This window comes from Dromaius novaehollandiae, chromosome 10, assembly GCF_036370855.1.
Source record: "Dromaius novaehollandiae isolate bDroNov1 chromosome 10, bDroNov1.hap1, whole genome shotgun sequence".
Lineage (NCBI taxonomy): Eukaryota > Metazoa > Chordata > Aves > Casuariiformes > Dromaiidae > Dromaius > Dromaius novaehollandiae.
Window position 1 is genome coordinate 20855213 of NC_088107.1, and position 14745 is coordinate 20869957.

The 14745-nt window shown below is 37.1% G+C and overlaps 1 protein-coding gene across 7 annotated transcripts in view; it reads right to left on the reverse strand.

The window, feature by feature from the left end:
• Positions 1 to 2358: 2358 nt before the first annotated feature.
• Positions 2359 to 14745, reverse strand: part of HERC1 (HECT and RLD domain containing E3 ubiquitin protein ligase family member 1) — a 108629-nt gene continuing 96242 nt past the window's right edge. For all 7 annotated transcript variants that reach the window (XM_064517527.1, XM_064517523.1, XM_064517524.1 and 4 more), the window contains exons 64-78: positions 14108 to 14246; positions 13460 to 13641; positions 12493 to 12648; positions 11798 to 11920; positions 11105 to 11207; positions 10216 to 10385; positions 8741 to 8879; positions 8381 to 8550; positions 7843 to 8012; positions 7497 to 7662; positions 6175 to 6251; positions 5546 to 5798; positions 5149 to 5301; positions 3930 to 4235; positions 2359 to 3015 (exon numbers count right to left, since the gene is read on the reverse strand). In XM_064517527.1, the coding sequence (XP_064373597.1) occupies positions 2830 to 3015; positions 3930 to 4235; positions 5149 to 5301; positions 5546 to 5798; positions 6175 to 6251; positions 7497 to 7662; positions 7843 to 8012; positions 8381 to 8550; positions 8741 to 8879; positions 10216 to 10385; positions 11105 to 11207; positions 11798 to 11920; positions 12493 to 12648; positions 13460 to 13641; positions 14108 to 14246 (2493 nt within the window). In that variant the 3' untranslated portion in view covers positions 2359 to 2829. The remainder of the gene's footprint in view (positions 3016 to 3929; positions 4236 to 5148; positions 5302 to 5545; positions 5799 to 6174; positions 6252 to 7496; positions 7663 to 7842; positions 8013 to 8380; positions 8551 to 8740; positions 8880 to 10215; positions 10386 to 11104; positions 11208 to 11797; positions 11921 to 12492; positions 12649 to 13459; positions 13642 to 14107; positions 14247 to 14745) is intronic.

A 14745-nucleotide genomic window follows, 5' to 3' on the forward strand; every position in this document is an offset into this window, starting at 1 on the left:
CACTTCTCAGCGTACGGTGCTTCACACCTCACAGGATCTGAAATGGGTATAGATAAACACATTGCCTCACACCCATTCTTACCTCTGATCTGCACTGGTATCACTGATATTCTCTGCTTCAGCCGTGTACCTACGTCCCATCCAACCCAGAAAGGCGGAAGGGAACTGAGGAATGACGTTTGGCGACAGCGTGTCCACCTCCCGGAGGCCGTTCTGCCTGGTGCAGCAACTCTGCCACTGGAAGGTCTGCTACAAGAAATCAGTCGGTTGCATTTCCCCCTGCCTCCCCCTTAAACAACTGCATATATGACCTACGACTATGGAATGCAGACATACACTGATAATATTTATTCCGCTTTCTATACAAGAAGAGATCTGCATACATAAAATACCCTTAAAGGACATAAAGTTAGAGCTTTTGCAGATGGCCTCCAAGTAGGACAGAATCAGTGCTGTGAACTCTTTAGCTCCGTCTGCAGCTCTGCGTAAGAAGCATTATGCAAGAAACATGATTCCAGTCTCACTCAGATGGCTGAGCAACAAAAAAAGCCAGTGAGCAGAGTAAAAGGAATGCATGCACAATATAATTTTGGTGAAAACAAACAGTGGGGTAAAATAAAAAGAATTAAGCATTTGATAGATTTAATCACACTAAGATAGAAAATTCAAAGGAGAAGCAGAATTAAAAAAAGGTCTCAGTTAAAGGAACCAAGCACAATCCTTTAATCAACATTAGTATTTACCAATATCAACATCCTATTACACTTTACTGTAAACTGCCTCCAAAAATGCCCTCACTACCCAAGAACCAAACTGCACAGCCCATACAAATCTAGTATTTTTCAGGTATAACTCCATTTTCTTCTGTGCCTGAGTGAAGCAGACTGACAATTAGTAGCACTGACTCAGACACATAACTGAAGTGTAGTAGACAATAGTGCAGGATTTTAAACAGCAGTCTATCCTTTTATTGGTAACTTTATATTTTTCATGTGTAACAAGATTTTTGATGAGGATGTGAATATACTCCCCTACAACATAGTGATGAGGCACCAAAACCTCAGTCCAATTTGGAACCATACTGCATAAGGGAAAAGGAAGCCATCTCTGCATGCCTGCACAGCCCCGAGTTCCCCCTTCTCCCACGGTTGTTGCAAGATCCCCCCAACATGTTTCACCTTGCAGTCTGGTTCTTGGTCATAGCTCACGAACCTTTTGCCTTTCTCAATGACCAACAGCCAGTTGTTACTGAGAGGACCTCACCAGATAAAACCTGGATCTTCAAATTTTGACAACTTTAAAGTCAGCCCTTTGACCACTACTAGCTGGCAGCAATACACCATCTTGGTCTTGATCAACTTGGCCTCTTCAGGAGATTTCCTTATTAATCCCTGCTAAAGTACAGCAATCACATGAAGGCAGACGAGAGGAATTTCTACTTTCTCCTCCAGACTCAGGTCCTGTCCCAGGTGAGTTAGGTTAAGAGACGTTCTCGCTAACCCTCAGCCCCACGGCATCCTTGCCGAGGACGCCAGCGCGAGCGAGGGGGAAGCCAGGACAGAACAGGAGCGACCCACTGCGGGAGACGCTACCCTTTGCTGCAGCCCTGTTAAATCCTGCTGCTGAACGCCAAGTAGTAGCATTGGTAGTTGGACACACATCATGTTGGTGATACAGACACTGAGGAGAATTATCTACTCTTCAGCACTTCCCGAGGACCCAGAACAAAAGATTTCTTTATATAATACATTACTGTCCTAACCAAATATGAACGTTACTGTGTAAACCACACACTGCTGCTTATAATACAATTACAGCTCTAACAAAAAAAGACCAAACACATGCAATTTACTAAAATCAAAGGCATAAATTAAGAATGTTTATATGATCTACAGCCTGGCCTACTCTCCTGGCACTTTCATTCGTAATTTCCTTGTACTCTGTAAGAATTGACAATATACATATATATATACACACACATATACACACACACACATATAAAAGGATTTTTTTTTTTTTGACAAAAGATTTAAAGGGTTCTCTGTTTCAAGGCAGCCATACGTCCTCACTGTCAACAACTACTACTCTGGAGGAGAAAAATGCTCCAAGGAAAAGCAAAATGGAATCAAGTACAATTTTAACTTGTATTTAAGTACAGGTGATAAATAGTCGTATACCTGAAAAAGCCAGTACCTCAAACATATTCAGAGGGTACGGCAGTGCTACACATCAGATTAGCTGAAGACAAACATTTTAAGATGTCCTGTCTAAACACTGCAATATTAAAATTTCCTGAGACATATAATGTAAAAGTGTGAAGACTGAGTATACAGTTCACAAATGCATACAAGCAACCAATTCTTGAATTTGCTTTATTTTTTCTGCATAAGGAACCCTGCACAGGCAATTCAAATTAAAACAAAATAAATATGTGAATATTCATGTAAAACTGTCCTTGCTAATGAACAATTATACACAATGTACAACTCTTCATGTTCACTGAGAGGGCTTACAAATGTACTATTCCCAACAAAAATGCACCAAAATGTCTCCATGCAAACTTATCAAAAGTGACCAAAAAAGGAAAAAAACTTACTGATCATACTTTTTTTGTTTTCTTTTTCCTTTTTCTTTTTTTTTACAATCACAAAAAAAATAAAAACATCTAATTTTTTGTTACATTTAGAGTAACTAAAACGTGGCCACTGTTTATTAACATCTGTTTTTATGCTCCTAAGACATCTATGGTTACCATAAAATTGTGTCAACAATGAATTGGACTTAGGGCACTATTTGTAGTAAAAGGAAGATGATTTTGTTCACAGAATGTTAATAATCTGTGTCTGAGCCCTCTGCATTGTCCACATTCCTTGAGAGCATATAATTGTCCATATCTATAGACCTGCAATTATTGATTGCATAGCGCAAACGCTCTGCCATGATTAGTTGACTGGAGTAAGGTGGGAGCCTCAGTTGAAAGAAACAAGTCTGTGAGGTAGGCAAGCTGTCGTAAGGCTGTGGAAATGGATAAAAGGTGGGACACCGTTAAGTTCGTGAAGGAAAAAAAATGCAGCATATTATTTCATTCTTCCCTCCTTCCCGGTCTCTGTCATTCACCATTGTCTCATTTTAGCTCAACTGTCAGTAAACAATTCCTTCGAAGAAGCAGACAAGCCTTCTTCATTTACATCGCTCCTTTCATCCCTAAGTATGTGCAAAACCACTGCTACGCTGCCCGTCCTGTAAATCATTCCACCCGCTGAGGAAATACAACCATTTGAAGAGTAGATCACACAATTATTTAGCAGCCCACTGGAAGATACTGAGCAACGTTCAAACTACACACCATAGTGTGCCTTAACACAAGGCGATTTGGGACAGCTACTCAAAGATGACAGTCAAACCACCGTTATTTATATCTGCCCAATTCTTTCATTCATGTAGTTCACAGAGAACCTGCTCTCACTGCACAAAAACCCAGTGTAACTCGAAAGGAATACATCCTGTATGCAAAGTAATATACTGTAAACTCAATGGTTTGAAGACTTCAGGGTTTGCTAGTGGTTATATGCTGCCACGTAATGAAAATGTAAAAAAAAAAATTAAGAGTTAAAATTATCAAATGAAAAAAGGAATTGAAATAGAAAATGACTGTGGACCAGTTACAACTGAAGAGGTTACACTTCTTGTGCAAGGACTCATCTTGACCTCCAGTTATATAATTACACAGTGAATCCGCCAAATGCATTAAGATGTAATTCATGCAGTGTTATATATTCCTACACAATTAAAATTTTTGGGTTTAATAGCTCACAGCTTATCCCATCATATGTTTTCTCTATAAATTTACAATTAGGGAAACCTGGCTCCAATTGCCAAAGCACAGATTAAACTAGACAGGAATAAAACAAATGGAAACAGCATCTTACCCTATCAACCTTCATTATTTGGAATCGCTGAGAGATATCAGCTGTGTTGGCTGGCAATCGAGATCTTCCTGACACAAACCTCATGAAAAGGACTCTCTCCTCATTTGAAAATTCTTCCAGGGTATGCCAGAACCACTGAACTAGCTGATGCTGTTCATCAACCTCCCTGTATCGCACAACTTTCTTCAGAACTTCCACTGATATTTCTGGCATTCCACAGACCATTTGCTCCAACTGCTTGGCAGTCAGAAGAGACAACAAGGGAACTGGAACAATCCAAGACATTCCTTCTCTTACAGCAGCCACCTATTTTCCAAAAAAGAAGAGATACTTGAAGTGCAATTATCTTAGCTCTGCCATCCACATGCCAAGTTAACATACCTGCTGGCAAATGCAATAGAGAGAATTCTAGGAAATCTCTCGAATGCAACCTCCCCCACATGCATCCTCTCTCAAAATCCTGGGGAATATTACAGATATACTTGCACATTAAAAGAAAAGATTTCGATACAGAGTAGAACTTCAAAATCTACACTTTAGCAGCACAAATGATGATGGCTAAACCAAAAAGCTGCGCAGATACCGTACGTCCAAGCTGGAACATAGCCATTCGGTACCTCTGATGAGAAAGTTATTGTTCTAATGAAGACGACAAAATCATCTATTTCTTGGGAAAAGGGAAAATATTTTTCCTAGAATGCAATTTGTGTACTGCTTCCAGATGCTTCACTATCTAAATGACAAAATACACAAATGCATGCAAACAGGTAACCAGTACTTTTCAATGCATTTCATGTACTATTTGTAGTTCCTACGCAGAAGCAGAAAAGAAACAGTTTCAAGTTAAACAAATGTTAGCAAATATTATGTACCTGAACTAGACTGTAAGTTGACATAATGCCTAAATACAGTGCACAGCATGCACAAGTGCAGGTTAGCTTCCCAAGCAGAGCTGACAGCTGCAGTAGGGGCTACTCTAATGAAAGAGGTTCTGATTTCCAATGTTTTTCTGGCAACTGAGCAACTACTAAGAAAATTATGACTGATTTAAAACAAAACAAAACAATAGCCTTTGCAGAGGAAAAAAGCCATGGGGACCCAGGCAACATGCAGAAAACCAAGCTTTTCTTATTCCCTAATGCGTTGTAATGGAAACGTAAATAAATCAAAAATGCTGTTCACACTAACAACACGTACAGAGTCATGATGAGATTCTTACCTGACGGTCCATTTCATGAAGTCTGTACTCGATTGCCCTCTCCACATATTCTTTCCTGTTTGAAAAGGTAAGTGGGATACTGTTCCCTCCAGGGATTATGGGAACCATTTTACCATCAGCACTCTGGCCAACAAAAGAATCTAAAGGAATCATCTGTTATGCAAAATAGAAAAAGTATGTTCATCATAAGTCACTCAAGTTATTTAAATTCAATATTTTATTATCAGTCCCTAGCTATAACTCTAATAAGATCACACACTACTTCAAATACATATTAAGTGCTTGTTATCCCAATGACTGATTTATTTAATTATATAATAAAATAAATGCTGAAGTTAAGGTCAATCTGATACCAAAGTAGCCACTTTCAGAATAAACCAGAAAGTTCCAATCTTACCTCATGGAAATTTTCTTCAGTAATCCCACTGTCTTCAATGTGAAGAATGCTGTTGAGGGTCTGCACATAGAGCAGATCTACCTCCTCCAAATCCTCCAAAATGAGTGGGATACAACAAAGTTGCTTCCAGACCATTGGAGCCAAATGAAGATCTAATGGCTTTTTTGTACGAATAGCTACACCCATGAGAATGCCTAAGAACTTAAACTGCATCAGATGTTCATCTAAACATGCTGAAGGGTTAAAGAGAAACCTGAAAGAACAAAAGAAAGTGTCAAGCTTCCCGTAGAATTTCTACACTACTTCATCTTCTTAGAAGTAAAAGATAAAATATGTCTAAGTGCAGCATAGTAACTGTCAACACAATTATCAGCAGAGGATGTCCAAATGAGAAGATTATTATCTTTAACCCTCCAAATAAGGAAGGCTGAGATGTGCTCAGGATTAGTTTTGCCCAAAGACATCATTGATGTTACTCTAAATTCTCTCCTTTACCTCAAAGTAACATCATAACCTGAAGGAAAAAACATAAACCATTAAGTTCTCACCACTTGGTATAAAGTAGTTAGTACAAGACTTTAATTTTCACCCGCTAACCTTTGCAATAACAGGAAAACCTGACAGCTTACCTATCCCTATTGTAGCCTACTTCAGCTGTAGCATTTGGGGAAGGAATAAGCAGGTCTACTACTCCCGTTTCCAGTTCCTTAAAAATCAACAACAAAAAAGCCTTCTTAGGCACAGGGATAACAAACCTACTACAGCAATATTATGACATTACAGCATTACAAAACAGAATGATCTATGATAGCAATGATTACTTTTTAAAAAGTCATTTGAATGTTTAAAAAAAAGCAACATGGTAAATATGATTTCTACTAATAAAAATATGGTTATTTCATGACCTGCCTTTATGTCAGATTATAACGATTATTTTACTGTGACTGCTTTCTGATACACTTCTGGTACCTTTTTCTGAAACGAGCAGAAGCCATACACCCGACTAGTGCAGCTTTTTGCAAGAACCATAAATAAACAAAGTTTTCCAGTAAGTTTGTGTTCTGAACCCACACTGCACCTCATATTATATGAGAACTGTCTAGGAAAGAATCCATAAATTACACCTGAAGTCCTTATCTGAATCAACCCTAATCTAGTCTTACAGGCTTTAGATACTCCATTAATAAATGGAATTCTTCATTTTCTCCCATCCTGTATCCTAACTGTAACTCCAATCCCAGCTCCAGCGTTATCCATAACTGTTACCACATCCCAGACTAAGCAGATACACTAATTATCGTCTTTCGATAGCATTAATCCTCATTCTTTGGGATTTGGGACTGCTGGAAGATCTGGAAACAATCAAAGTTCTTCAGCCAGTATTGTCTGAATCCTTCTTCTGGCTACAACCATAGCTGTCCCAGGGCTGAGACACACCTTAAAGATAACTATAAACAGTACATATTAGCACAGACCAGCTTTATCCTACTCCTACAAGTCTTTTCAGATTCACTTGGAAACTGAGCTCTTCAGACAGCTATGGTTTCAATAGCAGCCATACCCTGGTTACAGATCAGCAAATATTCATCTCCCCTGTATTTACTGAGCTCCTTTCCAGCACTGAACCTGAGGTGAGACATATATCTTCGAATGCATGAAAAGCAGCTGCAAAGGTTCATGGAATACAGTACAACTTCTCTTACAGAAAATGCTGGCTGGACGGAATGGGGTCTGGATAATGCTCCAGAATGTGGCTTTATGGCATCTCTTTGTCACAATCTGAGGAAGATTTCTTTTTCCTCAAAGACATTTGTAAGGACACAATTCTACTATTGTGGCTAAGGACTGATGGACAGAAACAATTTGTTACGCTGCATAAAGAAAAACTGAAAATACAAGGAAACACTGGAGAGAACAGAAAACTCATCCCATGTATTCTGAACTTCCATACCTGACACATTTCTGTAATAGTGTCATCAAACACTCCCCCTGCATCATCAGCTCCTTCTCCAACCAGTTTCACTTTCCAGGCACGGGAAGGTAGGCGAAGGTCTGATGCATTCAGCTTTACCACTTGCCTTGCTATCTGAACAAAAATGGGCTTGCATTTCCGACCCCTTAAAAAAAAAAAAAAAAAGCCATACAATGTAACTCATGAAAGTGTAAAGCTTACCAATGTCACTTGATCAGTGAAGCTGTACAGAGAGAACTCAGTGTGCCAAAAATATGAAATGTATGAAACCAGTATTTGTTTGATGTCTAATACAATGCCTGTAAAAAAAAAAAAAAATACTGACCTTGTTGATATTCTTTTTACGGTAATCTGAGGCCCGTAGTTTTTTCCCTGAACCATAGTTTTTCCTATAGAGCGTACCATGGGGAGCGTATACACTCGCGGTGCCAGCAATGGCCTTAGCTGTCCTTGGACTATTCCCCATGTTCCGGCATTGTAATGAGATGTACTATTCTGCAATAAATTTGGATGAGATTAAGCTTTATAATAATAAAGAATATTAGTTCCATTTTTTACAGAATAAATAAATTCGTAATTAATTACTAACATTTCAGTATTTCAGGAAGCAGCCAATTTCCTTTATAGCTTTAAGGCTAGTAAATTTTTGGAAACTAATCTTGACACGTCAATGTTAGGATAAGTGAAAATACATAACAATACTTTTCACAAAGGCTAGTTTAATCAGGATTTATATATTTTATTTATTTATTACAAAAATCCTGCAGAACCTATTACTAAGATCCATCTTGATCTGTAAAGGAGCTCTCAGTGACATGGTACCACACAATGCAGCTAAACTGTTCTTTCAAAAGGAATTTTACCTGGTTATTGGGACTGAGGTTTAGTAATCTCCATGAAGAGTACATGAGGTCTGAAAAATGGTAGAGCAGCCTCAGCCTTGCTCTTACTGTATGAATGCTCACTTCTTTCAGTGCCCCATACTGTGGTGGAATGGCATCAGGTAAACCAAGTTGTAAAGGCACTGAAACACCTATCATGCAAAAAGAAGAACATTAGTTGATAAAGGGTAGCAAACTAAGAGACTAAGATAGTAACAAAACCTGCATGGGTATAAAACAAAACAAGCTTCGTCCCAAACATTTGCAAGTCCTTGTTGCACTCATCCCCCAGAAACACAAAGACCAAATCAAATGACCACACAAACAGCTTTTGTTCGTTACCTGGAGCTCTTGGCGGCACAGGTGGAGCTGTCCAGGCAGCACTGTGGCAGCGTCCTGCTGAAATCTGTCGAATATTCTTTCCTTGCAGGACTGTTATTAGTGTTGGTTCTCTGACATGGTTGGTATGGCCCAGTCCAAGCTTGTAATTTATAGTACATGTAAAAGGCACAAAGAAAATGCAAAAGAGGTAATGATACTTCTAAAACTCTTTAAACAAAAATTCAGAGCAAATAGTAGAATTAGTTCGTAAAGTTATCTCTACAGCATATTACACACCTTTCATTATGTTAGCATTAACCTTTTCTTTTGGATAAAATACTACATCCATACTTAATGGGAATAACAGGTGGCAAAGAGACCTTAAAACAGCCAGAGATTTTTGGGGGTATTGATCAGCCTTGCAAGCTCTTTTGCAGACTGAGAAACTGATCTATGTTGTGAAGTCATCTAAGTTGCACAATCCTTCTCACGTATAGTCGACACAGCTCATGCCTCTTCTGTGCCATTTAAATGCCATTTTTGTTCTAGCATGTAAATTCCTACAACAGTTTACATAAAACATAATCCTTGTAAACAGAAAGTTTACTAAAACTGTCCTGATTTTTTACTGAAAGTTTTGAATTTCAAATTCTACAAGTTAAATTTCATAAAAGTCTAAAATTTTTTTTACACTTCATAAAAACACAAGCTTTTTAAACTACAGGGGAAATCACACAAAACAGACCTTCAGAACCAAGTTTCTCTACATCTTTTATACTAACAAGATTTTCTCTTCCATTAATACAAAATAAGTACCCTTACAAAAAGAACCTTTCTTTCAGAAATTCTTCCAAAGAACTGCTCATGATACCCTTCTCAACAACTCGATCCTAAAATACTAGATCACCAACTCTGTCTAACCTTGGACATGAACAGTCAATACATCAAGAGACTCTTTCTTAGATTTGCAGCATGCAAAACTATCAAAAAGTCAAAGTCCTTCCAAAAAATTAAGTTCTACAGGGGTCAGGGGAAGGTAATGAACTTTTAAGGGCGGGGATAAAATTACAGTGTTCGAAAGGAACATTTACTAACATTTACTAACACTTTTTCTTCTGAATTTTAAAAATGACTCTTTAAAAAGTTGATTAATCTTTTCTTTATTTTACTATGTTTAAAATTTACCATAAATATTACTATGTTTAAAAGTAGACGATATCTCAGGAACCTGGTAAAATTTGCTAGATTTTTCAAAAAAGCTTTCCCTAGAATGCTTTGAGTAGAATATTTTTGGTGCTTTCCCAAACTATCGCCATGTAAGAGCATAGGAAATCAAAAAGAAAATCACGGAAAAAACCCTAAAATGTTATTATGGCTAAGGGGTGAGAGGGACAACACCACCACCACCTTCCTTTTCCATCAAATGTGTTCCAACCACATCTATAAAGCATGATTTGTTTTATAAAGGTTAGAAATTATCAGGAAAATGTACATACCTGTCCTTCAGAGTTGCTACCCCAAGCATATACATCCCCTGTAGATGATAAGGCTAGTGTATGCTCTGCTCCAACGGCTATGTCTTCAATGAAGATTCCTGACAATACTGGAACTTGTTGGGGTCTGTTGTGATTTCGAGCTCGGCCTTCTGGCAAACCTATGAGGCGATCTAAAATTGCAAGGAAATATCTATGTATGTAAAGACCAGTTTCTTTTAAAAAGTTAATTTTACTTGCAGACAGAAGGCAGGGAGAGACAAAAAGCAACTCTAAGCACTCTCAGAAGTAGGACACTAATGCGATTGTTCAGGGAGCAGTCTAGCTTATGTTTCCTACAAAACCTTGCAATGCTTATTAGTATTACTAAACTGCTATTTTCACTTTAAGACTGAAACAAGATCAAATCAAAACAAGACTGCTAGATCTAAATTTATGGTTTTATAATACATAGGAATTAACTGACTTGAGAAGAGCAAACATGTTTAACTCAGTACCCTTGGAAATTCACCTACCTAGACTTTCAGACAGGCTTGTGAAGTCTGTAGACAGACTCACGACTTGCGACATATGCTTTATTAGACAAACTAAATATTCAGGTAGCCCAGTGTTTTTATGCTTGTGAAATTCAATCAAGTTTTAGGAAAACATTTTAGAAACTAAAGTAGTAAATTGAAAGGTTATCATGAGATCAAACTAGATGCAGTTATAAACTTGGATTTTAGGCCTGTATTAAAATTGCCGTGTTGAAGTTCCAAAATTCATATAAGGTGAGTACAAATCTAAAAAGTAGTATTAATTCAGTCTTATAGATGTATCTTAATATTCTTCCTTTTCACTTTCAGTACACAAAAAACTATAGCTGGAGACGTTCATTAATAGATTGTCTTACCTTGTCCAAAAGTATATACGTGACCATCTTTTGTCAATGCAACAGAAAATTGGGTTCCACAGGCAACTTTTTTTATTCCAATTCCACAAAGTATATCCACTTTCTAAGGGGATAAGTGAGGTGGAAAAGAGCAATGGTATTATGAGGATATAAACAGGAAGTAAACAAGAAACAAGTATTTTCTTCTCTAACTCCTGCTTCTGAAAAGGAATTTATAATTCCCATGATATAATGCATATATTGCAGCATTATTCTAATTAAGGCTTGTAACTGAAATAACACAGGAAACCAATGCACAGTTTTCTTTTTCTTTAATGAAACTAACACCTTGTTCTACATACAGTGATTCCAAATACCTGTTATTTACAGGGGGTGGGGTGGAGGGGAGAGAAGTGTGTAAACAGCTTTCTTCCCCAAATTCCAAAATAACAAACCTCTCTGCTTTAAGCCAGCCTTAACATTTTCACTTTTTTCATTGTCACAGACAAAAGGTCAGTACCATTTACATGAAATCCTTGAAGCGTCAGGCTCAGCCTAACAAACCACCAGAATTATTTATGCTAGTCTATATTAGAACAGTACAGTAGTTGCAATCAACAATTTAACTTCTGAAAACTACAATCTGAATGCTGCATAGCACATTTTACAGCACTAAAAATTTATGCAAAAGATAATTTCTCTGTGAATTCTAACCTGTGGTGAGGATTTTGCTGTGGAATTTCCCAAACCAAGTTTACCATAATCTCCATCTCCAAAAGCCCACACCATTGAGCCATCTGTTGACACAGCTACAGTATGATTGAGTCCACAGGCCACCTGATTGAGAGAAACATGCTTTTATGACAGTTTTTGCTAACTTATTGCTAACTCCAACACCACAATTATCTCTTAGAAAAGTAAAAATTGTTTTAAAATACTAGAACCATTTTAACAATATCAAAACTTCTATCATTTAATACTGCATTTTGAAGACATGCAGCATCACATTAGCATTTTTAGGTATCTGCTGCTTCTTGGTTCCTAAACCAAAGAACAGATTTATACCACACATGCTCATTGTTTAAGACTATAAAATATCTCATGAATTCATGCTTAAAAATGCCCAAATATCAGAAGATCAAACAAAAAAAAATTAATAAGCATTAATTTTGTCATCTGTATTAGATAATGTCGAAGCACATGGGCAGTTCTGCAGAAAGAGGATCAAAACAGTCAGGAAAAAAATGATAAAAAAAATTATACACACTGAAATTCTGCCATTACACTCAAAATAAAAGCCAAAGTTAAAAGCAGAGCACTTAAACTGACATTATTACATCTCAAAGCAAAATACGTTGAAAACATTGGTTTTAAACAAAGATACATTGCTAGTTTTAGATAAGCCATGCCTGTCCAATCTGGTAACCCTCCAGCGCTGTCACTCTTTCTGGAAGTTTCTTGTTTGAAGTATTTCCTAGTCCTAATCGACCATAATCCCCATTTCCAAATGTAAAAAGTTTGCCATCTGCCGTCACCACAGCTGAGTGCTTAAAGCCACATGACATCTGGAAGTCAAATACATGCATTTTAGATTTGGGAGAAAAAGTATATTAGATATTTAGGCTTTTCCTTCCCTAAACTATATCTACTTTATAAAGAGATAAAATACAGATATTTTAGCACTAATGATTTACTCCAACAACCCACCTCTCATTTCCTCAAGGGTAATGTTAGGAGGAGGCCAGGCTAGTATTTGGGTGAAAAAAGGCTTTTAGTCTCTTTTTTATTCATTTCTACCGACTGCTGTTGTCTGCAAGCTGGCATGGAACACAGATCGATTTTGCTTTTATCAGAGGGATATTTTTAAATTTTGATAAAGAAATTTTCAGTCAAAGACAAATGTCTTTTTGTACACTGTTTTAATGCACTCCAAGTAGTTAAGAAGAGGGCTGGGTGACTAGCTTTAAAGATCAAAGATATCTGACAGAGATTAATGGAAATTTTTAAATTGTATCTATATTTTGACAACTTCTTAATCATCTCTTCCATCCATGCTTTCAAATTTATAGTCTTCTCAAGTACCAAATGTCAAGTAACATCAGACAACAGCAATGAGCTCTGCGATATTAATATTCTTCAGATGGAAACTATGCACTTGGTTCATAATGCTGGAGAGCCATCAAAAGTTTGCTGTTTTCATTTGCTTTAAGAATCCACACTAGCAAGACTGACAATGGTTTGGGAGCTTTTCTATCAATATTTGTACCAGTCATCCCAAGCCAATATTCCTAGCGCTAAGTTACCATGCCTGCAGGTTACAGAAGTTTTAAAAAAAGAAAAAAAAAAAAAAGAAAAAAAACCCATATATTTTGGAACCTGCACCACTTCTTCTCCTTGCAAAGCCTCTATTTGTCTAGGTCTGCGCTGTCTGTCGCTGTTCCCATGTCCCAGTTTGCCATAATCTCCATCTCCCCAGCTAAAGACTTCCCCACTTTCTGTTAAAGCCATGGAATGTCCATCAGATCCACAGGAGGTCACCAGCTGTGTTACCACAAAGCCTTTTAAAGAAAAGGGAGAAAAGAAAATTTAGAACAAATTATAATATGAAACTCATAACATCCATTTATCCAAGCATCCCTAATGGTAGCAAAATAAGTCTTGGGAATTGAGTCAATCATCAATACAGTTTTCTTGTTATAGGAATTTCTTTGTTTCTAAGAAAAACGTCATCTTCTTATGTACAACCTATGTTTCTGGTCTGCCTCTAATTTGGAAATGAACTGTTTCTAATTTGAGCAGGCACTTTTCGCCCCAGTCATCTTAAAATTATGGAATTCTAAGATATCACTACTTAAAGTCTTGAGGAGAAACAAACACCTAACATTTATTCAAGTTTTTAATTAAAGACTACAGTATTTTAAAGTGTAAATTAGGGGAAAAAGTGTCAACACAAATAACTATATTAACTACTAAAATGCTTATTTTTGTTCCATCATTGACTCATTTCGAACCCAACAGTTTTACCTTGCAGTGCTGAAATGACCGTTAACACATGAAGATCATCAGAATTTCCTTGTCCCAGTCTCCCATAGCTCCCTTCTCCACAAGCCAAAACTGTGCCATTAGCTTGAATGACAAAAGTGCAATTCTGACCACAAACAACCTAGTTAAGAAAGATACATGGCAGTTCTAATTAATTTGGTGTTTTAGATGGAGCAACACTGCATTAGAATGTGCAATTATTATTAAATTATATCAAGATCGTAGACCATTTTGTCACATGGCAAATGCTTTTGGGACAACCTTGTTTACATAATACTCTCATCCCACATTTAAGACAGCTTTATTATCATCTAATCACATCACAATAAAATTACTTCACTGAAATTTGCTACAAGTTTTGTGAAAGAAATTGCAATATATTCTCGCAATATACTTCTACCAGAGATTGTTTTGACATTTCATCTTGAATGACAACGTTATTTGAGAAGATAAAATTGACATGTGTGTTATGCTAGAGCTGTCCAGGTATTTTCAAATCATGTCATATCAAATAGTTTTGTTTTGCCACATTTCAATGGTTTCTTGGTGTGAATTTGTGAAATAACTAGTGTAAAAACTTCCTCTTCAGTGAAAATACATGATTTGGGTGTACTTTATAG